This window comes from Haliotis rufescens, unplaced genomic scaffold (genome assembly GCF_023055435.1).
Source record: "Haliotis rufescens isolate VD_foot unplaced genomic scaffold, xgHalRufe1.0.p SCAF_74, whole genome shotgun sequence".
NCBI classification, from domain to species: Eukaryota; Metazoa; Mollusca; class Gastropoda; order Lepetellida; family Haliotidae; genus Haliotis; species Haliotis rufescens.
The window spans coordinates 619,145-645,717 of record NW_025964366.1 but is presented as its reverse complement, the minus strand read 5'-3'; the positions used below and the strand labels follow the sequence as shown (position 1 = coordinate 645,717).

Here is a 26,573-nt window from a genome sequence, read left to right as displayed (position 1 = left end):
AGGAGTGATGAACTCTAGATTGTTGATGTGTAAGCTCCTGTTGGCACTTCACAAACGCCTGCAACCGACATCGCCCCAGTCGACTGTGGAGGCGTCTTCAATCCGTCAATCTATCAATCCCTCGATCCCTTATGATCAAATGAAGGATGACGATCCTGTGATGGAAGCTCCATTGTCACTCGCCGATCATTAGTTCGATGACGATCGTCCTGTTCTCGTTCAGTAGGTCATCGTCATTAGATTGCTGGAGAGCTGTATCTGTATTCTCAGAGCGCAGCAGGGGGCGATGATGACCCGAATCACGAGTGGGAAAGGGGGAGAGGCAACCCTCTGCTGACGGCTTAGACTTTCCCAAAGCTTGGTTAAGGGAGACCCCATCTTCGACATAAGGGGAGGAGCGTCAGACGACTGAACTGTCCGGTGGTCATTTAAAAGCGGGATGACTGAAGGAGACATTCAGCCGTCACGTGCAAGGTGCAGGTCGGCAGTCAACGAATCGCGGCGCCATAGACGACTGGGCCACCCGTCGACGAATACGAAGAAATGCAAAGTGTGAGATAGGATAAGTTAAAATGTTTGTTATCTTTATCAGGCTGTCGTATGCTCCAATTAAATAGCAATTCACACATAAAAGGAAACGTTAAAAACATGTTTTCGCTTAATTGAAATAGCACAGATTTCTGTTAGTTTTCGCCTCTTTTGAAACTATACTCAACAACAAAAGTTCCTGTGACACCAATATTTTAGTGTACTTTTCAAACAAGTAAAGTTTGGTTTTCAATATTGTAGTACATGTATGGAATCAAGTCACAAAAACGCAACTGCTACAGAAAAGCATGCAACCCGATGCAAAAGTTGACTTTTATGCAAGCCCCATGCATTTCACTACCCAAGAATGGGTATAAAAACATGTGCGTTAACGGGATTCCATATGTATTGTTTAGCATCGTGCTGACAACAACCACTCAGAAAAACAACCAAATTACGCAATTATTCAACATTACGAAATACCACGCCTGTCCGAAAAATGAGCGTCTGTGAGCCATTGATATGCTTGAAGCAGGATCGAGTCAACGTGATGTTGCAAGACAATTTAACATCCACAGAAACACCATTTGGTGTTTATGGCAACGTTGGCAACAGACGAATGCAGTCAGAGACCATCCTCGAAGTGGCAGGCCACGCGTAACCAATAATCGACAAGACAACTGGATTCGAACAACACACCTACGAAATGGATTCCAGCCAGCAACAGTGACTGCAAGAAGCATCCCTGGCCTTCAACGAATATCTTCACAAACCGTACGTCGCCGCCTCAGATGTGCAGGGATTGTCGCCAGAAGACCCGCCAGACGTCCCATTTTGACAAGAAACCATCGTCAAGCACGTCTACAGTGGTGCAGACAGCGTCTACTCTGGACGGCCATTCAGTGAGGACAAGTTCTATTCACTGAAGAGTCTCGTTTTCACCTCAGCCACAGCGATGGACGGATTCGCATGTAACGACGTCGAGGTGAACGTTACGTCAATCATTGTGTCATGGAAGAAGATCGGTTCGGGGGCGGCAGCGTTATGGTATGGGGTGGAATTACAGCAAGACAGAGGACCCGTTTGATAGTGGTAGAGGGAAATCTCAATGGACAGCGCTACCGCGACGAGATCATCGACCCTGTTGTTCTACCGTTTTTGCGTCGTCATGGCCGAGGGATTACCTTTCAACATGACAACGCCCGGCCTCATATTGCTCGACTTGTTCAGGATTCTCTTCAACAAAACAACGTGGATGTCATCCCCTGGCCGGCTCGCTCCATTGATCTCTCACCAATCGAGTACATGTGGGATGAGATGAATAGGCGCCTTCGACGTCAACCACGTGTTCCACAGACACTCCAGGAGCTTCGAAACATGCTCCAGCAGATATGGACAGATATCCCACAGTACTTTGTGCGACGCCTGGTCGATTCCATGAGACGAAGATGTGTTGCTTGCATCGCAACCAGAGGTGGGCACACACGCTATTGATTTGTAAATTGACATTTTGGCATGTTCATGTTTTTTTACGAAATCACGCATTTTCTGAAGTCAGTATGGCAAATTAAACCATTTGAACACTTACAGGAGTCTTTTATCTGTTGCAAACCGAAATTGTTTCAGATTTGGTAAAAACATAACTTTGCATTAAATCTTATTCAATGTCACAGGAACTTTTGTTGTTCAGTATATAAACGTAAACAGAATGTGTTAGTGAGTGAGTGTTATTTGACGCCGCATGAGTACTGTTCCAGCTATGCCACCTCGGTCTGTAAGTAAACGAGGCTGGAACAAAGAAACCAGTGGCTGATAACATGAACAACGATCAAGGGCACGATGACATGCAATCACAGACATATATGTGATATTGCGTGCCTACTTGTCCCCGTAATTGAAACAGTATAGAATTTATCCGAAATGTGCTTTATATTTTGACATGAGTATAATTACGTCCATTTGAAACGATGTTTTTTAGTCAGAAAATGCTGAAAAAATACTCTAACTTATGCCTTCGAATCAGGTGCTACTGCCATATGAGAAAAACACACCTGTTGTCTTTCCCATAATACCTGCTGTGTTTTGTAATTACGGGAGAACATTAGTATAATTGATAAAATTATAAAATAATTATTATTATTATAATACAAAATATATAATTAATAGAAAAATCTGCTTCTTTTCTTAAAGTAAAAAGATCATCATATCTTGTTCTGCTGTTTTTTGGCGAGTATATCGTGTACCTTCCCGCCTTATGGACGAGTTTAACTTTTCCAAGAAACGTTAGTGACGCCTCATATGCGCATGCTCACGTTCGAGGTGGGTGAGTCAGTTTGGTTTAACGCCACCTCTCGGCATGTCATGTAATACTTTTTTTAGTTTCATAACAAATCCGATGTCCTTCCTACCCGGAACGCGCTAAAACATTCATCAAATATGTCATACATTTTTCAGCTTTCAGATTTGAACGACGATGAAATAAGAATAGGTGTTTTTTTCATTGGGCTCACATGAATAGCCTCAAGCCGCAAAATAGAATAATCTTGTAACACACGGCTAGTTATGGCCTACTCGTCACATCGGAAATGATTTTGTTAAGTGTAATAATTCTAGAATAGGACCATAAATTCATCAAAATGAAGTTATGAAATGCGCAGTCCCTATAGCCGTTGATGAGTTGAGAAATATCGACCAATCTGTGCTTCAAGAGTTGACGGAAGTAATGCACAAACACCTGCCGCCACTAAGCGTCAGCAGCAACACCAAAGTTGGGAGCGTGAAACACGTGCTGCACGATCTGCGCGGACTCGAATGTGATCGGTTACGGTAAACAGACAAAAACGATTTGATTGGTCGGCGCCTTTGATGTGCTCGCCACAACTTTGAGTGCTTCACAAACCATTCACACTCCGCTACAACTGACATGTTGATTTTCCAGCAGCTTACAGAATGCCCGGATAACCATGATTGTTTTTCTCAAACGCATATCATTCGTCAACAATTCGTGGAATCGGTGGTGATTTAATCTTGGCCGTATTTGTGATTTATATCATTTTGTGACATCTCCAGATATTTTTATCAAACGGGCTGGATTATTTTGGATTATCTTTGTGACACACGCAAGAATTTAAGTATTTTAGGAGCATCATCATCGCATGATATTGGCATCGCCTGTGGGTTTAAGAACAGCTGTTTTGGACAGGTGAGTATTGATAAAAGCGTTCAAATCGTAATCCAAGGACAGGTAAACACTCGAGGTGCATGTGGGACAATTGTGCCATGATTTATTTTCATCGTCTGATAACATAATCTTTATTCAAGAAAATATTTCCTAACACCAAATACTTGTTACGAGTTAATATTTCAAATATCATACACCTTTATGACGTCATAACATTTTAGAAACCGATTCCCTAACGTATTATTTTAGATGTTAATAGAAAAGTTCTAAATATATTTTAATCGGAAAAACAATCTTGCTTTAAAGGAAAATGCAGTTTTTCAGCAGTTATATGTTGGACTTTGTTGAACAGTTTGGTAAGATTTGCGTGTGATCTTTAATTTCAGAAAAAAGGACCAAAAGTCAATTCAAATTGAATTCAACGATCACGTGAAATGTGATGTGGTGTTCGACAGCATGTCGATATCATTTTGAAATGGACACAATCCGATCGTGAAATCAATACATGTGGCCAGTGATTGGCGGTGTGTCGGATCGAAGCAAGCAAACTTCATCCTGCTCATCGCGTGTCTCCATTGTGTTGTGGTCAGTTTCATCAGCGGGGATGTATGTGCGAACAATACACATTTGATCCACGTCATCAATTTCACTTATAAATTGCCTGTGTTGATGTCACTGTCCCAGACGAGTATAAACTGCAAGTTGATTGTGGGGAAAAACACGTGAAGAATCTGTTGGTTTGGATGAGAGTACACGATACAGTGGATTGTAAACAGTAACTGTTTGATTGGCATTCTAGAGGTTTCTGACAGTGCGTCGAGTTCTACGTGGAAGCGTGTTATCATTTGAAAGGCAGCGGAATACACTTTATCTGTTTTAACTCAGTTTTTTAGGGCGTTTTTTATAGATACCATCATATCATGTGGACATTGATATTATCAATCAAGAATTATTAACTGTCTTCCCACAAACATAGTGACCTGAGAAGGACACGAAGCCTCATCGAGACACTGTGAGTAAATATTCCGTAGTAAGTTCGACACAACCCACGCGTCGAGGATGAATACTACCAACTCGACTACCTCGCCTTCGTCGAAAATGATTCTACCACAGGAAGCTACGGCGAATCTCATGTGGCAAATATTCCCGCCGATCCTACTTGTATTTGGCACCGTCGGTAACGTTCTCTCCATAGTTGTGCTGACCAAGAAGACGATGCGGAAGTCCAGTGTGTCCATCTATTTGACCTGTCTGGCTGTAGCTGACCTGTTGGCTTTATATTCAGGTCTTTTGAGACAATGGATCATCTACACCTTCAAAGTCGACATCCGGGAACTTCACCCAGTGATCTGCAAGGTCAACACGTGGTTGCTGTACGTCAGCCTTGACCTTTCTGCCTGGATTCTTGTTTCTGTTACAGTGGAGCGCGCCATTTCGGTATGGCTGCCCCACAGGGTGAAGGTCATATGTACGAAGAACGTACTTGCGGTAAATATTCTGGTTCTAGTGATCATTCTAATGTCTGTTAATGGACATTTTCTGTTCGGAATTGGCCGAGTGGTTTACGAAGGTGCCGTTTATCCATGTGCAAACCAGTCTCCGGATTATGCCAAGTTTCTTGACTACATATTTCCGTGGATAGATATGTGTTTGTTCTGCCTCGGGCCTTTCGCGTTTCATTTAGTCGGTAACACTCTTATCATTACGCGTTTGATGGCTGGCGTGCGCACTATAACCCAGATGAATGTGGCCACCACTGAGCAGACGACTGAAAGACGGCGCCAAGTTTCGTCCATGACCAACATGTTGTTGAGCCTCAATCTGGTGTATCTCGTCTGCACGCTACCAATTTCTATCTACCTCATTTACACTACATATTGGGAGAAAGACACCTCACCGAAAGCGGATGCACAACGCCGGCTGTTGTTCGCATGCGCGAATCTTCCAATGTATTTGAACAACTCGATGAACTTCGTAACGTACACTCTCAGCGGCAGGCGGTTCCGGTCAGAGCTGGTTTCTCTTTTCAAACGTAAAAGGTCAAGGTCGGGATCCATTGTCACCCACTCCACCTCAACATCCAGCGTATATAGATCCCGACACCAGGGGTCAGGTCACACGACGACAGGTACCAACATGTAATCTCATCCCGTGTCAATTTACGTCGAATTTTACATTCAGCTTTGTCTCAAAAAAGATTATCTCATTTTCCGCTTATGAAAAAGCTGTTCATATACTACTTGTAATTTTAAAGAATTTCTTGTCAAATTGTATTCTTATTCGGGCTTTAAAACCTTAATCTTTATTGGGAGAGGAGATGTTAAATTTAAAATTATATTTTTTCCGGAAAATTGAAAATTAATAAAATTATTGCCCGGCGTTTTAAAAACGGTTAAACGTTAACCCTCCTGCAATAGATATTATTTTATTTTCGGACGTCCAGGTTTGCATATTTGAACTCAAATTTGATTGAGGAAGTATTTCAAGATCGTGGTTTTGGTAGTCCAAGAGGTGTTGCTTGACTTCAGTTCCTGTGCTGAGCATTAACTTTGGGTCTCTCACAGCAGACCCATGGGACTAATGCCTCGACTCACTGCTTGCCAATTAATGTCTCTCACGGCATTATTTAGGAATTCATCGTCGTACAACCGACAAGGTGAATGTGTCACCGTCAAGGAAATGGTACGCTGTGCACAATGTGTGGCAAATCGAAATAATTCGATTTGGGAGACTATTTTTGAGATAGATGTTATCACACGATGGACACTGAAAATGGCTGTGCTGAAATGGACAGACATTAAATAACCTTGATGTTTTCTCAAGTTTGGGTAGGGAAATCAGTGCTGTGATCTTTCTGTGTGGCATTTATTTTGATCACATTAACAGACTGTAACCGAGTGAAAAGATACAAGCACCACACGAAGTGTTATAACCCTATTCAATCAGAAAACTAACTTTGCGAAATTGTTCTTAATTATACTAGTCTTTGGTGGAGTTAAAGGTAAAGATCACATTTCAAGAGATAGATTTATCGCTATGCGTTTACTGAATGATAACAGGTTTGTTTCAATGCAGTTTCAGCAATCATGTTTTTTACATGGTACATAAGTTAGTAATCCCTGAGTTACGAAGATGGATCAATAACGCTAAAAGCTGTTTAACAGTATATGCACAAAACCTTTGGTAAAAAGAATTCCTTGATGTGGTGTAAATAATGTTTATGTCTGTCACAAGTTGGGAGTTGAGTACATTTTGTATCTTACTTATCACGTGTACACGTCATGGTTTTTATAACTGATCATTGTATTTTTAGATATTCAATCAGTTTATTGTTTATTGTTTTTTTTTCCATATGACTCAAGTTACATACGTTATATCATACATTTATATTCCTTTGCATATGCATTTATTTAGATATCCTTAGAGTATCGATATGTGATATTGCAGTAATATCGATCAATTTACGAGGTGAGTCGGCATCATGACAAATGTTTTGCTGATACTGACCTGCAAATGTTATTCATTGAAATGAAATGTAAAATATTGTTAATGACAATTAGAAACAACATTACTTAACTGAAATAGAATAGTTTTATCATATCAACTTGGTAAGTTCATATAACAAAATTAACTTTGCCCTGTTGTTTTTTGTTGTTGTTTTTGTTGTTGTTGTTTTTGTTGTTGTTGTTGTTTTGGTGGGTGCTATGAAAAGAAGATTGATTTATAAGACGATATCAATTCGTAGGTTAGTGAGGTAAGATGTTTGTTGAGTGAATACAATTGCATAGAATCGTAAGCAAAACGAAAATAAACATATTTTAACAAAACCCGTTGTAAACAAGTATTTGAACATGCTTTCTTTCGAATGTAGAAATAACTGGTGTACATATCTGAAACTGCCCCTTAGCGTGAGCCCACTTATTCGCTGATTCGAAGTTACATTTATCTCAAATCAACTCACTCACTCACTCACTCTCTGCTTGCATGTGTATTCGATTACATTTCTGTCATCGGGAAATATCAGATGGACCGTAACAGTTTTACATGACCTCTTACAACCAAATGTCCACATGTAAAATGTCCTATGTATGCGAGCTGTAAGATAATTTCAATGTTTCTTTCAGATTGTGTGAATAAAAGAGAGAGAGTTGAAATATTTCGGTAATCATAAAAAAAAAACTGGGACAAAATCATATTCCGAACAGTGACGTGGTTGTCATGTATTTCTTAAAAGTATTAAAGACTAAGTAATTAATACAACATGGAGAAAAATAAATAACGGAATTTTATACACTCATGGCATGGCAAGAATCGGTTCTTATTTTGAGTAGTGATCACTAGAAAGTAATGCTAGCCCGCAAGCGCATGTCAACTTGTATTTCAAAAGTCTAGTGAAGGCGGTTTGGTAGCCTAGTGGATAAAGCGTTCGCTCGTCACACCGAAGGACCGGGTTCGATCCCCAACGTGGATCCAATATGTGAAACCCATTTCTAGTGTCCCCTGTCATATTGCTGAAATAGTGCGGCGTAAAACCACACTCACTAAAATGGCTAGAAAAAGGTCACTTGCCTATTAAAACGTGTGTGATTTTTTGTACGTCAACAAGAAGTGATTCATGTAGCCTCGCCACGCACTGGCAATTTGAGGCGAGTCCTTGTCACAACAAAGAAACCTCATACCAGGCAACCCCTGGGGGTTCCGGGGTTGTACTGTTTGTTTGTTTGTTGTTTAACGCCGCACTCAGCAATATTGCAGCTGTATTACGGCGGTCTGTAAACGTCTGGACAAGACAATCCAGTGATTAACATCATTAGTATCGTTCTACGCAATTGGGATGCGATGACATGTATCAACCAAGTAAGCGAGCCTGACAACCCGATCCCGTTAGCCGCCGCTTACAAGCATAGTCGCCTCTTCCGGCAAGCATGGGTTGCTGGAGACCTATTCTAACCGTGGTACTGACACCTTATACCCGATGCGCCGACTGACAGGGATCCGGGGTTTACAATGCGTGTCCTGGTTGAAAGTGTCCTATTGTTCCGATGAGGTGAAATGGGGTGAAATGGGGTTAAACGTCGCGTCCAAGATTATTGCACTTATATAGAGACGTGCATGTACGTGTGTGTGTTTGTGTGGCTGCTCGTACTAGTCCGGACTGATGCCGATTTATAGTGCTAGCCCACTGAGATACCATGCCGCAGTTTAACATGAATACCCCACTCAGACACAGTATACTGACTCCGAGCCGACCAGTCCTTGTTTTAGCCCCTTTATGCCGAGCGCCAGACAGGGTAACAACAAGTACCATCTTTTAACGTCTTTTGGTATGACGCGGCCGGGGATCGAACCCTGGACCTTCCGCTCTTCGGGCGGACGCTCTACCACTAGATCACGGAGGCGGTCTTGTTCCGATGACGTAGTCCTTTGAGGAATTTGAGTGAGTATGGCTGTACGCCCTTTTAGCAATAATCCAGCAATATCACGTCAGGGGACACCAGAAATGGGCTTCACACGTTGGACATGTGTAGGGAATCGAACCCGGTGATTCCGCATAACGGGCAAACACTTTAACCACGACACTACCCAACCGCCTCTTGAAGAATTTGAAGCTTGAAGCTATCGCTGCTATATCTAGTTAGGTATAATTCATGTTCCAGAGAGCGGACATGTATGTAAGATACAAACGATTGTATTGTTGTACGTAAGTGTCCGCTGGAAACCTTGCTATACAAAAACGTGTTTTGTCGATATTCCTTTGCCTCAATATTTCCTCTGTGGGTCAATGCAAGTCACGTGGTAGCTATTTTTTACGATCTGTTCGCAGGACGCGGGCGTCCGGTTATACAATTGTATTGATGATTTGTATACTTTTTTGTATTTCTGTAAGTAAAAAATATTGTGACCACAAATATATATGTGTGTATTAAATAAATTATGGAGCATTTATATTTTTGTTGATGTTCTTGATTACTTTCCTATGCCATGTAAACTGCCGGGGAAGTTTAAAAACAAGAAATGGTTGTTCGATGGTACTGTTTTTTGTACGGGTATCATAATTGTATTTTCGACCTTAAGTTTGCAGTGTTTCGGCGACTGTTTTCAGCCTAGTAAAATTTATATAACGTTTGAATTATTTTTTTTTATCAAATCCAATTTTCAAGTGTGGACTTTCTTTTGCCCGGTAGTTTACATTACAGCTTGACGTGGGAGGAAGGCCTTAAGTGATGTAAGTCTTCAACGTGTTCTACTTTGGCAAAGGAAATGGTTATTCGATGGTGATGGGTTTGATACGAGTGTCACGGGCGCTATTACATGCATCATATCAATGAGCATCCCACAACAGGCGATGTGCAGAGTTGCGTCCCTTAGGCACGCCAGAAACCTATGATTGTGGGTTCGAATCCCGGTTCGCCCCGATTTTGTTTCTAGGTTTGTCAGCACCATAACCGTGCTCGTGGGTTTCACCGAAGTGGTTGGTAAACGTCTGAGACCTGCATTACTTCGGGCTTTCCTCCCACATTAAGCTGACACGCCGTGATATGACTGGAATACTGTTAAAAGCGGCGTTAAACCCCAGGCGATTGTTTTCAGCCTTGTAACGTTTGTAAATTTTTGGTCAACTCCAATTTTTAAGTGTATATTTTCTTTTGCCCGGTAGTCTAGTTTCCTGATAGAGAGTAAGTTCTTGATTGGTGGATTACGTCACGTATACGGAGGGCTGAGAGCCAGAGGAGGGTGGTTGGTCGTAATAAAATACAAACTGGAACACCCATTGTTTACGTCATAGCATGATGCGTGTACAAATGGATAGACGATCATTTTGTTGCAATTGTTTTGTTCAATAAAACGAATAATATTTATAGGATAACTGTAGGATTAATGTTATTATATCAATACACTGAGGGGGAGATGAAATTATACTTCTCAGTTGATTTTTTCAGATGTTTGATTTTGAAGTTAGTGATATTATATCAACAAAAATTTAACTATGCTGGCGCTTAAGTACCACACAAAGAATATTTCTACGTGTTTTACTTTTAAAATATAAATGGCTTTAAAACTTTTGAAATAATTAATTTGTTTTCGTATAAAACACAACTGCTGGTCGGTAGACATCTGATCTTTGAAAATAAAAAAATGTTTTTTTCGGCACAAATTTACATTTCAAACATTGTAGGGGTCATGTGGTTGCAGATTCATTTCTTACCCCAGTCTTCCTTTATTTTTAAACAAAAATAAACTGAGATTGTTTTTGACAGTTGAAGAGTAAGTTTTTATGTACAACTGGAGGAACGAGCACACAATGGCTCCTTTTATGTTATAAATGTATGTAAATATACGTAAATATATGTAAATATATACCCAAACGTATCGTGCGTTTGTCTGTCGGGATCTTTTTCGATGCATTAACCATATAAAATTTAGTATTATTAAATGAGTAATATTACAGATATACAAATTAAGTTAATAAAAGATTGTTAATCACAATTGTAGCCAAATATATGCCATAGAAAATGATATTTTCACTCACAGAGAACGTTATAAATAGAATGCTAAACATTTTAATGTTTATTGTTTTCTTGGCGTCATGCAGTCGTACTTGTCTTTACATAACATATCTGTTTTGTTTCAATCCGAATAATATCACCCATAGTATTTATTTCACAGTCATTTGTGGATTTTTCGTCTAGTTTATGTAACATCGTCAGACATCTGCTGAGCTTTTGAGAGCGGCAAGGGCGTCGAAATATTTTTAGTTTGAAAAAAACAGGAATATTTCTGAGATCAATGCCGTATCTGGTTTTGTGTATTTTACATTTAATTATCCAACCTAGCATTCCCAGATTGGTGAAATTCTTCACATACAACACAAGTATGATTCTCCCTGCTGATTGTGAGTGTAGCTGAGATACGGGGTGATAACACTGTTGATGGAGCGGCCGAGCTGTTGCAGTGTACAACTGTTTCTAACGCAAGCATGCTGAATGTATACAAAACGTCGAATAAATCACCCCGCGGCTTAGCAGGCTGGAGTAGGTTTCGTAATGAATATGAAATTGTTTTAATTGGGGGCAAAGTCTTCGTTACAGAGATAGTTTCCAACATAAAATACAATTGGCTTAAATGCATTTACTTTCAGAAATCAGGATAAAAGTCATTTCGTATTTTATGTGTTTGTTTAAAACAGTAAGCGCAATGTTAGTCCATGTTACATTTATAAAATATTTGGTTAATATACTACTACTGCTACTACTATCACTACTACTACTACTACTACTACTACCACCACTACTACTGCTGCTACTACTATCACCACTACTACTACTACTATTACTGCTACTACTATCACCACTACTACTACTACTACTGCTACTACTATCACCACTACTACTACTACTACTACTGCTACTACTATCACCACTACTACTACTACCACTACTACTACTGCTACTACTATCACCACTACTACTACTACTGCTACTACCACTACTGCTACAACTATCACCACTACTACTACTACTAATAATAATAATAAAAATAATAATAATAATAATAATAATAATAATAATAATAATAATAATAATTCAGTCATATTAATCATCACGTATTCTTTGGAATTTATTTTTCTACACCCATAAATATCTTTTCCACTAGGACAGTTAAATGAAATGGACATCTTTTCAAATTCGAGTTTGGCTATTTCACGGCGATTTATCTGGATGTGGAGGAAGATGAAGTGATGCAGGTCTCAGATGTAAACCACTTTTAAGACTTTTAAGAACTATAATCAGAGCTGTCTGAGATTCGAACCCACGATCATTGCATTCCAGGACGCATTAGACGCCCGGGTTCCTGAGTCCCCACAATAGCTGGGAAACTGTGCACATGTGTTTGATGACAGCAGATGTAGCGCAGGCGTACATGCAGATCAAGACGTCATCGACAGGCGTACATGTAGATCAAGACGTCATCGACAGACGTACATGTAGATCTAGACGTCATCGATATACATACATGTAGATCTAGACGTCATCGACAGGCGTACATGTAGATCAAGACGTCATCGACAGGCGTACATGTAGATCAAGACGTCATCGACAGACGTACATGTAGATCAAGACGTCATCGACAGACGTACATGTAGATCAAGACGTCATCGACAGACGTACATGTAGATCAAGACGTCATCGACAGACGTACATGTAGATCTAGACGCCATCGACAGACGTACATGTAGATCTAGACGCCATCGACAGACGTACATGTAGATCAAGACGTCATCGACAGACGTACACGTAGATCAAGACGTCATCGACAGACGTACATGTAGATCAAGACGTCATCGACAGGCGTACATGTAGATCTAGACGCCATCGACAGACGTACATGTAGATCAAGACGTCATCGACAGGCGTACATGTAGATCAAGACGTCATCGATAGGCGTACATGTAGATCAAGACGTCATCGACAGGCGTACATGTAGATGAAGACGTCATCGATAGGAGTACATGTAGATCAAGACGTCATCGACAGGCGTACATGTAGATCTAGACGTCATCGATAGACGTACATGTAGATCTAGACATCATCGATAGACGTACATGTAGATCTAGACGTCATCGATAGACATACATGTAGATCTAGACGTCATCGATAGACATACATGTAGATCTAGACGTCATCGATAGACGTACATGTAGATCTAGACGTCATCGATAGACATACATGTAGATCTAGACGTCATCGATAGACATACATGTAGATCTAGACGTCATCGATAGACGTGCATGTAGATCTAGACGTCATCGATAGACATACATGTAGATCTAGACGTCATCGATAGAAATACATGTAGATCTAGACGTGATCGTTAGACATACATGTAGATCTAGACGTCATCGATAGACGTGCATGTAGATCTAGACGTCATCGATAGACATACATGTAGATCTAGACGTCATCGATAGACATGCATGTAGATCTAGACGTCATCGATAGACATACATGTAGATCTAGACGTCATCGATAGACATACATGTAGATCAAGGATAGACGTGCATTTAATTCCAGACGTCGTCGTTGTAGGACAGACGTACATGTACATCCATAGTTAGACGTCATCGTTGTAGGACAGACGTACATGTACTCCATAGTTAGACGTCATCGTTGTAGGACAGACGTACATGTACTCCATAGTTAGACGTAATCGTTGTAGGACAGACGTACATGTACATCCATAGTTAGACGTCATCGTTATAGGACAGACGTACATGTACATCCATAGTTAGACGTCATCGTTATAGGACAGACGTACATGTACTCCATAGTTAGACGTCATCTTTGTAGGACAGACGTTCATGTACTCCATAGTTAGACGTCATCGTTGTAGGACAGACGTACATGCACATCCATAGTTAGACGTCTTCGTTATAGGACAGACGTACATGTACTCCATAGTTAGACGTCATCGTTATAGGACAGACGTACATGTACATCCATAGTTAGACGTCATCGTTATAGGACAGATGTACATGTACATCCATAGTGAGACGTCATCGTTGTAGGACAGACGTACATGTACATCCATAGTTAGACGTCATCGTTATAGGACAGACGTACATGTACATCCATAGTTAGACGTCATCGTTATAGGAGAGACGTACATGTACATCTATAGTTAGACGTCATCGTTGTAGGACTGACGTACATATAGATTTAGACGCCATCGGTTAGTCATACATGTAGATCTAGACGTCATTGTTGAACAAATGTTTATGTAGATCTAGACGCCATCGTTGTAGGACAGACTAACACCAAGACGTTGTTTTATTGGTTTTATTCGACCTCTCTTTTAATCAGAATAAAACTAAATAATCTGGAGACAGTGGCGCAAAGGGCATGCTTCTCTGAGATAACACTGCAATTATAGAAGTAGTGCCATACAACAGAGAAATCTAGAAACCGAGATCAATGAAAGCAAGTGACGCAATCGTATTGATGTGACAAGAAAACTTTGGTCTCGCGCGTGCTTATCCTGATGTTGGGCATTGGACTGTTCGAGATTGTGACGCAACTCCTCCTGAAACGAACGAAGGTAGGTAGGCGGTAGGCTCCGTCACCCAGACGCTTGTGTGAAGTGTCTTGTTAAAATGTTAATGAGAACAAGAGACGATCAACAAACGTCGACTTGCGCGTCTTGTTGATGTAATGAAGCCGGTTATTCTACAACGGAATAGATTTGCACCGACTTCAGATGTATGTCTAAAACATTACAAAATGTGTATTTGTAAATGCGGTGATTCCTGAAATAAAGTCGCAGGCTCGTAAGTGTATGGTTGGCTTCAAACACATTGAGGGGGGTGTTGTTGATTGAAGTCTTTTCTTCCCGAACACCTCACAAGGGACAGTATTTAGAACCAACATACATTAAATACACAATATTACATGGCATTTACACACAAACATACATCTGCTTTATATATTTAGAAAAGTGTTTGAGAAGTCTCATTTTTTATAAATGTATTCTAGGACGATATGACAACAACAATAACAACAACAACAAAAACAAAAACAAAACAACCGACACCTTCCTCCAATACACCGACGTCGTTCGACAAAAGTGATCAAGAAAATGAGTTTCCTTATCTGGAAGTCGGGTCGTTTCACTAATTTTCACCAAAAATTAGCATCGTGCATCTATGGGGATTCGAACCCGGGCCTTCGGCGTGACTAGCGAACGCTTTAACCACTAACCTATTCACCGCCCATTGTAAAACTTTTAAACGTTGAGTTACATTAGTTAATGCAACTTAAAGTTTCTGCCATATAGTTGTGTTTCTTTCTTCATCCAAGGCGAAGGTTGATGTTCACAATATTAACCACTGGTTCGTCTGATCAAGACCCGATAGTGTCAAAAGTATAGTCTGAACATATACTACTCATATACATACATATACATGCCTCATGGTACTACGGGGGCACGTGTGGCCCAGTCGTCTAAGGCGCCGCGATTCGCTGTGCAGAGTTGCGTCCCTTGGGCACGCCAGAAACCTATGATTGTGGGTTCGAATCCCGGTTCGCCCTGATTATGTTCCTAGGTTTGTCAGCACCATACCCGTGCTCGTGGGTTTCACCGAAGTGGTAAACGTCTTAGACCTGCATCACTTCGGGCTTTCCTCCCACATTAAGCTGACACGCCGTGATATGACTGGAATACTGTTAAAAGCGGCGTTAAACCCAACTCACTCACTCACTCACTCATGTTACTACAGTTCATCTGCCATACAGATGAACTATAGTGATATCAAAGAATCGAGTGATCTTTAACTTCTTTTCAGTAGAATATTTATTTGTAATATTTCTGAAAGTCGTGTACAATAGTTATGTTTGGAGCTCTCGGGCCAGTAGCTGAATAACGAGATTACACGCCACTCAGGATATAATTGGAATCGTAAAATCGACTCGAGATTTCGAATTAAAATGGAAACTAGGGTTTTGTCGCTCATATTTAAATTAAACACTCTTTGGAATCTCCAATACACAAAAACAGATAACTGAGTGTGTATACGATCTTTGCTTATTTGTCAGAATATGATAAATGATGTTTGCTTCAAATAATTTTAGCTTGACCCCGTTACGTTCGAGACAGAGAGAGTTCAACGCTCCGAGGTAAGGGCGAACTCGATTAGACGTATATTGTAGGAGAGTGTGTGAGTTTGGTTTAACAACCCTTTGAACAGTAGTTATATTAATTTTTACACAGCGTGTCAGCTTTGTGTGGAGGAAAGACCAATTTGATGCAGTTTACCAATGTGGTGAAAGAGCGGGTGGCTGGAAAGGCCAAGGGACATAACTCTACACAAAAGCGTTGCGGCACCTTTGGCGTCCGGTCCACCTTGTCCCATAGAGTGAGTGAGTGAGTGAGTATGGTTTTACGCCGCTTTTAGCAATATTCCAGCAATATCACGGCGGGGGACACCAGAAATGGGCCTCACACAATGTACCCATGTTGGAAATAGAACCCATGCCTTCAGCGTGACGAGCGAACGCTTGAACCACTATGCTACCCAAACGCCCATGTACGTACAGATCCTAAATCAACACATTGACATGCATTATTTCTATATTTACAAACATACATGGCTCCGTTCCACAAAGCGATCTTAGGGCTAAGGTGAGTGTAATTACCATACGAGGATCGTTGCGCTAAGATCGATTTGTGGAACGGAGCCCTGACAAACATGTAGCTAATCTGATGTCATATTTTTCGTAATGTTTATGACATCAAACACCGTCAGACTATGTGAAACAATTCCTGGTAACATCTGCCGAAAATTCCATACTAAACCTGAGATCATTGAAGCAATGTAAAATCTTCCTCACATGATTATCCCTGCTCAGAAAGTTAAACATATCTTGAAAAATGATTTACTTCCTCGGTCTATTGCGTCCCTTTGTCGTGTCAGGATCCGCTGAGCGTGGGTTCGTAGATCGAATGGAGATCGATCCCCTGGCCGCGTCATACCAAAAGACGTTAAAAGATGGTGTTCATTACGTGCTAAGAGATCGGCATAAGGGTGAGGTGAGGTGAAATTGGGTTTAACGTCGCGTCCAAGATTATTGCACTTATATAGCGACGTGCATGCACGTGTATGTGTGTGTGTGGCTGCTTGTACTAGTCCGGACTGATGCCGATTTATAGTGCTAGCTCACTGAGATACCATGCCGCAGTTTAACATGAATACCCCACTCAGACACAGTATACTGACTCCGAGCCGACCAGTCCTTGTTTTAGCCCCTTAATGCCGAGCGCCAGACAGGGTTACAACAAGTACAATCTTTTAACGTCTTTTTGTATGACGCGGCCCGGGATCGAACCCTGGACCTTCCGCTCTCCGGGCGGACGCTCTACCACAAGACCACGGAGGCGGTCTCGGCATAAGGGACAAAACAAGGACTGGTCGGAGTCCGTGCACTGTGTTTGAGTGGGGTATCCATGTTAAAATTGCGGCAAGGTATATCAGTGGGTAAGTACTATAAATACCAGACAAATACAAGCAGCCACACACGTCGCTATATTTGTAAGCGCGATCATCGGGAACTAGACGTTAAACATGTTTTCAAGAACGGAGTGTTCATTTTCCTCGTTGCGTGTATGAATGTAGCGGACCCCATGCACATATATTTGTATGAATTAAAGTGAAATGGCGTTTAACGTGGACAAAGTTATGTCACCATATTGCGACGTTGATGCCTGTGTGCGTGCGTGCGTGCGTACGTGTGTGTGTGTGTGATAAGTCCGGACTAGTTCACGCAGCCATACACACACGCTATATGTGCTAGCTATACCCCATATGGAATATTTCCGTTATATCACAGTCAGATTAACCCTTGGGGGAAACCCGCGAAAATGAGAAACCGAGGCTTATTAAAAGATGGATCCGAGATTAGAAAACAGCGGATCCTAACACGGATAAGGGGTGCAAGCCTGATCAGAATTGCAGCGCTTTCGACCACTGAGCCCATCGTGCCCTAACAAATCTCCAAACAGGAATACTCTTTTCTCAATACCTCCTTCAAGGTGCATTTCCCTGCCTGAAACAGGCGTCTGAACGCTTTGCTGCTCAATCTTGGAGATAAGCCAGACACTTGAATCCGGTCCCATAAAGTGGTAACGGTGCTGTGCCTGCGACATCCAGACAGTATACAAACATATACGCTATCTTTAAATAGCCATCCTCCCCCTAGCGTCTGGACCTCGTCAAAATAAGTACCAAGTGACCCTAAATACTTACTCCGGTGTAATTGTACTTTTGTATCTTGAAAATCCCTTATGAAATGTAAGAATATTCTTACGGGGCTTTGTTATAAATTTAAGTATTATACACTCCTGATTAAAGTTATGTTAATTAATATACATTTGAGTTTTAAACACCCAATAACGCTATGCTATATATTCTATTTGAAACAAGTCTTAAAGCTATGTCCTATAGTTTAGTTTAAAACACGTCTTAGCGCTGTTATATAGTTAGATTAAAACCCCACCTAACACTGTGTTAAATATCTCAGTTTAAAACCCACCTGGACGCTCTGTATTATATTTTACTTCTGGACGCTATGTTTACTGTTATCTTATGTCATTGTTTTGAAACATGAAACTGAAACCCATTTTAATTTCACTCACTGACTTGCAAGAAATAACGTTTACTTTGTTTATTTGTTTATTGTTTGAGGCCGCACCATTCCAGCTATATGACGTCTGTACAGAATCGAGTCTTGATCAGACAAACCGGTGATGGATGACACGGACACCGTTCATGAGCAACACGCCATCGGGGTCAGATGACACACTATTAACCAAGTCAACGAGCTTGACCACCCGATCCATTATGTCGCCCATAACTACAATCACGTGATTCAAGATTATTGCACTTGTTTAGCGACGCGCATGCACGTGTGTGCGAGCGTGTGTGCGTGCGTGTGTGTGTGGCTGCTTATACTTGTCTAGACTAATGCTGGCCCACTGAAATTCCAAGCCATGGATACCCCACCCAGACACAGTATTCTCCGAGTCAACCAGTCATTGTTTTATTCCTTTAATGTCGAGCACCAGGCAGGGTAACAACAAGTGTTATCCTTTAACGTCTTTTGGTGTGACTAGGACGGGGATCGAACCCCGGGCATACACTCTCTAGGCAGACGCTCTTTCCACTAGACCACGGAGGCGGTCTCACACACTTAGAGACACAATCAGTATCCTGAGGATCTCAGGACGATCGTTAAGTTCGAGACACGTGAATACAATGACTGTTATAAACCCTAGCGGGGGCACGGGTATCCCAATCGTCTAAGGCGCCGCGATTCGCTGTGCAGAGTTGCGTCCCTTGGGCACGCCAGAAACCTATGCTTGTGGGTTCGAATCCCGGTTCGCCCCGATTATGTTTGTAGGTTTGTCAGCACCACACCCGTGCTCGTGGGTTTCACCAAAGTGAACGTCTTAGACATGCATTACTTCGGGCTTTCCTCCCACTCCAAGCTGACACGCCGCGATATAACTGCAGTAGTGTCAACGCGGCTTTCCACCAATCCCACCCAACATGATTGTGAAATTCCACGTCGAAAAACACACGAAGCACTCATAAAATATTGAGGAAGGGTTTTTGTTTGTTGTTTATTTGGCACAACACTCAGCAATATTCTAGCAGTATGAACGTGGTCTATATAAAATCGAGTTTGAACCAGACAATGCAGTGATGATATCATGAGCATCGATCTACACAACTGGGATACGATGACATGCATTAACCAAGTCAGCGAGCCTGACCACCCGATCCCGTTAGTCGCCTCTATCGACAATCATAGTCTGCTGGGGGTCGAAATCCCTAAGGTGAGGTGAGGTGAAATGGGGTTTAACGTCGCGTCCAAGATTATTGCGTGCATGCACATGTGTGTGTGTGTGGCTGCTTGTACTAGTCCGGACTGATGCCGATTTATAGTGCTAGCTCACTGAGATACCATGCCGCAGACATAGTATACTGACTCAGAGCCGACCAGTCCTTGTTTTTAGCCCCTTTAACCGAACGCCAGACAGGGTAACAACAAGTACAATCTTTTTACGTATTTTGGTATGACGCGGCCGGTGATCGAAACCCGGACCTCCCGCTCTTCTGGCGGACGCTCTACCACTACGCTCTACGCTCTACCTCTGCGGTCTGACTCTCCAAGGAGCGATCACGCCTATGAAGTACTGACGGTGATTTTATTGTTTGTCTACTACATCTTATTGTGTCCTATGATTTTGAAAATAAATTGCTTGTCATATAGAACTTATGACTCGTGATCAGGAATGAATCTTAAAGTAAAGCTAGGATTAAATTAACTGATATTTCGGCCAATAAGAAATAATGAACATAAACTTTCAGTCTTAAGAAATAATGTCTTTTTATTTGAAGAAAATATAATTTAATATTTTGTGACAGGAGTTACCAGGCCTACAACCAAATGTTCATGGAAGGGAGGTAACTTTTGACGGATTAACTGATGCCCAAAAGTCGGTCCATGCTCAAGTCTCTGAACATTTAAGTTCGTATCCTGAAGAATCGTTTTTCAATATTGTAAAATATGGTAAGTTCGTAGTTATTATTTCATGAAAAAGAAGTCCATTATTATCCTCACAGTTTATATTTTCACCATCTTGTGCCTGAATGACGTATAACATTAAAATTAGCTATGTTACCAGGCGCTCGTTCAATGATCTTAATAAAATACCGTGTTTATTTATTGACGAAACGTACTAAACAACCCCTCAAAGAGTTCAGATTTATGATTGTTAATATAATAAAACCTTCACTGCCAGTTTGCGACAAGTACAAGATTGGCACTACACCACACAGCCGAGCGTCAGGTAGAAGTGCGTTTGAAGTAAGAACAACATGTCTGCCTGGTGACGTTTACGACGTGTTTAAGTATTCTTCAATAATTTTAACGATTTTGAATCGTGAAATTAACAAAACTGAGGACTGCAAAATGTTACCAGAAAATCGTTGAAACCCGTCTTTAACCCCTTGAATTTGTTTTGTTTTTTTTAATTATACATATAACTGGACATTATTCAATAAGAAAGAACCCGTTGACACATTTTGTTTGATGAACATTTTATAAAAAATGTTGTGATATATACTCTTCAAAAAAAGAAACTTGACATAGATGTAAAACCACTTTTTGCCAGATATCTAACATAATTACATTAAATGAGAACCAAATAAGTCAAACAGAAAGATGATGTGTCTATAATTCGCGAAAACACATGCAAAGCACATAAACATAGCGTTTGGGGGTCAATTTTACATCCAAGCGCAACCGCCTGTAAAAAACGTGCAGCACAGGATCCTGCATTTAGGCATGCAGCCCCCCCCCCCCCCCCCCCCCCCCCTGCTGAATGTGTATAAAAATCCACATCAACGGCTGTTCATACAGTCCTTATAACGGCAGTAGAGGCGGTGACAGAATGCCAAGACTGAATGCAGCTCAACGGAACAACGCCATTGGAAGATTACAAGCTGGAGCAACTCAGCAAGAAGTGGCCAGGCACTTTGGCGTATCCAGACAGACAATCTCCGCACTGTAGACCCGATACAACAACACCAACAGAGTTGACGACAGACACACACACACATACATACCTAATTTTGACAAAACTATACTTAAGATATACATAAAATATTACAATGATAGCTGATTTAATATATGTTATAGATAATCATAGTAATGCATTTCATATTATTATCACCTTTAGCTATGTGGCCACACTAATTATGTCTCTCCATATGTGTAGCTTACAAAAGTACACATATCAACTGTGGTAACGCCTCAGCGATGGGGGCAGTGGGGTAGCCTAGTGGTTAAAGCGTTCGCTCGTCAAGCCGAAGACCCATTTCGATTCCCCACATGGGTACAATGGTTGAAGCCCATTTCTGGTGTCCCAGCCGTGATATTACTGGATTATTGTTAAAAGCGACGTGAAACCATTCTCACTCACTCACAGCGGTGTTTATCAAATTACTATATGCAAGTTCATATAATTGTAGATTTGCACAAGACAAGAAACACAATTCAAGTTAAACATACATCAAATGTCAAAAGAAATATTAACGGAAAACAGTATGACACACTGTAACATCATATACTACCGAAAACAAGTTATAGAACACCCAAAATTATACGATTGTATTTTTGCTAAACAATCAGCCATGACTAATGAACCATAGTCTTCTTAACTTCTTTTGAAAAGTATATTTTTAGATTTTAACCTGATTTACTTAGAGCGTATTGCCATGATCTGCCACATTCATACAACTGAATAGGGCCATAAGTCAATCAATTACATTTTAGCAAAAATCTGTGGATTGTTTTAAAATTAACTACGTCTGTACAGTTAAATTATGTTTTAAGTAAATAGTGAGAAACGTTCAACATTCCCTTCCAATTGGAGCAGATACCACATGCGGCCCCTATAGAGGTCAAGAGAGGATACTGCTTAACCGCGAGAAAGCGAGAAAGCGAGAAAGCGATAGAGCGAGAAAGTGATAAAGCGAGAAAGCGATAGAGCGAGAAAGCGATAAAGCGAGAAAGCGATAGAGCGAGAAAGCGATGTCCCCTCTCGGCCACCAAACTCGACCGCATATTTCACGTGTTTGTCAGGACTTCTTACAGCACAACAACATCCAGACATTACCTTGGCCAGCCCGGTTACCAGATTTGTCCCCGATTGAGTATATGTGGGACGAGTTGGATCGACGCGTTCGCAGAAGGAATCCACCGCCCCAAACACTTCCGGCGCTTCTTGATGCACTTCAGAATGAATGGCAGCACATCCAACAGCGTGTTATTGACAACTTGATTGCATCTATGGGTCGTCGGTGTCAAGCGGTGATTGATGCACGTGGTGGCCACAACCGATACTGACATTTTCTGTACCCCTGTGACATTAACTATATCGTGTACATGTGTCTGTCTAGGTGACACGATTAATGTTTGGAACATTGTGTACATTTATCTTCAAACAGTGTTTCAATTATGGTTTCTGTGTCCTATTTTGAATCAATCGCATTATATTACATTTTGAAAGTCAGTGTCAAGTTTCTTTTTTTGAAGAGTATACATTTTAGTAGATATGGAATTATTTTTATTTTTTCAAATTGTTAATGTATTGATATATGTCATGTTAATATTCTATATTTATCATTATGAATATATAGAGCAAAACGTTCAGTGTCAGTTTGCAACGACTGTGCAATTTGGCGCAACACAGCCGTTAGTGTGTGTTTTGCTTAGTGGTGCGGTTTCAAGGCAGCAACTCTCAGACAAAGAGTATATAGACGCTAGAGATCAGGAAATTGTATACAAGCATGAGCAGCATATACTGCAGTGCAAAAGAAAGTACACACTTGAAAATTGGATTTGACCAAAACATTAAAAATGTTATTAAAATGTTACAAGGCTGAAAACAGTCACCGAAACACTGCAATGAATGAACGAATAAACATCATTTTACGCCGCATCAGCCATTCTCCGGATAATCGGCGACCGAATCACTAAAAGCTTAAAACACAACTGTGATACCCGTATCAAATACATCACCAGCGAATAACCATTTGTTTGTTTCAATTTAAGCCACCATCAAACATTGGTGTGTACTTTCTTTTCCCCCGCAATTTACATGTACATACAGTTTTACATTCGCATTGGTTAAATGCGATTTTAATAAACATAAATAAATAAATAAATAAATAAATAAATAAATGAAAGACAGATAATTGAAACACTTTGAACCTTGGTAGCTCCAGTGGTGCTTCAGGTGCTCTGAAACGTAGTCGTATATCCTTTCACAAGCTTCTTAGAACACCACATTTGCCTCACTATCGTCTTCAAATCAGAAATGCTTGAAACCACGTGTTTGTTAAGCCATCACACATGCATTTCTCGAAAAGTGAAACTCCGTTAATCCGGAATCTGCGTTATGAAAAGATCATTGGACTGTAGACATCTTAGTGAAGGCTAAAAACACAGAGACGCACGAACAGTACAGGGTCAAATCAGCATTACTTGAAGCGCTCGGTAAAACTTCAACAATCCATTGAGAAGTCATGAAGCAGAACGCTGTTACTCTTACATCCGGGTTCCCATTTTAAGGTAGGGTGATACATAATTTGAAATTCAGATTCAAACGTCAAATTATTTTCAAGGTAACGTCTTTAACTCACAATCATCGAGAAAATCGAAATATTCATGATGTTGGTAAGGCCTCTGTATGAACCAGAGAGCTTGGTTATTTGAGTGAGCGAGGTTTGTTGAAGGGTATGGTTCTGGCAAATTAGAAAAAGGGTCCGGCCGAATTGGGATTCGAACCAGCGATCATACGTTTTAAGGGACACAACTCTGCCCAGCGAATTCTTAATTGAGTTCAACGAGTTTTAACTTTGGAATGATTTCCATATTCGTCCATAATACGCGGCGTCTGGATAATCGAGGTTTAAGGGTATCTGGGCATCGTTTGGCATATACCAAATGGTGTTCTTTCTGCAGACTTTTTTTACTTCCCAAACTTGCGGTGCAAGACTTCTTAATTGCAGAATAATGCGTAGAATTCCATACGAAACTGCCTTCCACTGAACGTGTACGTAATAAAATTTGTGGAATTGTTGAGGTACATGAGAAGATTGACGCATGCGTACACAAGCCGGCGTTGGGCGTCAGCTTCCGGTGACTCGTCCTTCTCCCAGTAAATCAAGGAAACGAGGTACATAGATATTGGTAGCGTGCAGACGAGGTATACCAGATTGAGGCTCAGAAGCATGACAGTCATGGACGTCACCTGACGTTGTCTCATAACGGCGCGTTCGTTCGACGCCATGTGAAGCTGGGCCATGATGCGGATCCCGGTTACCAAACGAATGATGATAAATGTGTTACCGACGATGTGGAAAAGAAACGGCCCGATTGAGAACAAACAGAGGTCAATCCAGGGAAAAACATATTCCAGGAAGTAATCATATATTTCTGTTTCAGTACCACACAGCAGAAAGAAATGGCTGTTTATTCCGAGAAGCGAGAAACACACAACAATCATATTAACGGTGACAGTTTTTGTTGTGCACATGACCTTGGCTGTAAGCGGATACCATACTAGTAAGGCGCGCTCAATTGTAACGGAAACAAGAATCCAGGCAGAAAGGTCAAGGCTGACGTAAACCAACCACGTGTTGACCTTGCACAGAGCAGGGTGAAGGTCACGCACATCGACGTCAAACATGTAAATAATCCATTGTCTCAATAGCCCGCTATACAGGACGAGTATATCGGAGACAGCTAGGAAGGTCAGATACAAGGGCATGTTGGACATGTGTGACCTGCGCATCGACTTCCGGGTCAACACAATGACGGACAACGTGTTACCGATTGTTCCGATTATTATCAATATTGGTGGGAAAATCTGCCATATAAGGATTGCCAGTGCTTCCTGTGGTAGGATTACATGGCTTGCGTTGTTCCCGGTCTTCATCACTGTGGCTTGTTGACTGGTTTTGGAGCATCTGGTTGATGACACACGTTCTTAGCGGCAAAATATGAACATCGTTAGGAAGTCAGTTATTCCCCCGTGTTGCTCATGGTTAAAGTAGGTAGGTGTACATGAAATATTCAGTTTCCATATTTGGCTCTGGATGTAAATATATCTTGGAGTTAAGGTTCTGAAATATTTTGAATAGTTTCATGTCTTTGATACGTTTCCAGATAAAATACTTGCACCCGTTCATCATTGATAAGTTGCTGCATAAATTAGTTTCAACCTTTCATCAATGATAAGTTGCTTCATAAAATAGTTGCACTCGTTCATCTGTGGTAAGTTGCTTCTTAAAATAGTTGCACGTGTTCATATGTGGTGATGTCCAGATGGAATAGTGAAACGTATTCATCATTGATCAGTTGCACCACATTGCATGTGTTCATCATTGATCAGTTGCACCACATTGCATGTGTTCATCATTGATCAGTTGCACCACATTGCACGTGTTCATCATTGATCAGTTGCACCACATTGCACGTGTTCATCATTGATCAGTTGCACCACATTGCACGTGTTCATCATTGATCAGTTGCACCACATTGCACGTGTTCATCATTGATCAGTTGCACCACATTGCACGTGTTCATCATTGATCAGTTGCACCACATTGCATGTGTTCATCATTGATCAGTTGCACCACATTGCATGTGTTCATCATTGATCAGTTGCACCACATTGCACGTGTTCATCATTGACCAGTTGCAACTTAATATAGTTTATCATCATGGAAAAGTATATG

At 41.0% G+C, this 26,573-nt stretch overlaps 2 protein-coding genes across 2 annotated transcripts; one reads left to right on the top strand and one right to left on the bottom strand.

Annotated features, from left to right (window-relative positions):
* Positions 1 to 3,441: 3,441 nt before the first annotated feature.
* LOC124152447 (neuromedin-U receptor 2-like) lies at positions 3,442 to 8,226 on the top strand. Its single transcript, XM_046525383.2, has 2 exons — positions 3,442 to 3,730; positions 4,096 to 8,226. Exon 2 carries the CDS (start codon positions 4,769 to 4,771, stop codon positions 5,849 to 5,851), a length of 1,083 nt encoding a protein of 360 aa, XP_046381339.1. The 5' UTR covers positions 3,442 to 3,730; positions 4,096 to 4,768; the 3' UTR covers positions 5,852 to 8,226.
* A 16,606-nt stretch (positions 8,227 to 24,832) lies between these two features.
* LOC124152431 (sex peptide receptor-like) lies at positions 24,833 to 25,603 on the bottom strand. Its single transcript, XM_046525367.2, has one exon. The coding sequence runs from the start codon at positions 25,601 to 25,603 to the stop codon at positions 24,833 to 24,835; it is 771 nt and encodes a 256-aa protein (XP_046381323.1).
* Positions 25,604 to 26,573: the final 970 nt, after the last annotated feature.

Coding starts and splice junctions, on each gene's coding strand:
- LOC124152431 (XM_046525367.2), bottom strand. CDS start 25,603: ATGCCCTTGTATCTGACCTTCCTAGCTGTCTCCGATATACTCGTCCTG.
- LOC124152447 (XM_046525383.2), top strand. CDS start 4,769: ATGAATACTACCAACTCGACTACCTCGCCTTCGTCGAAAATGATTCTA.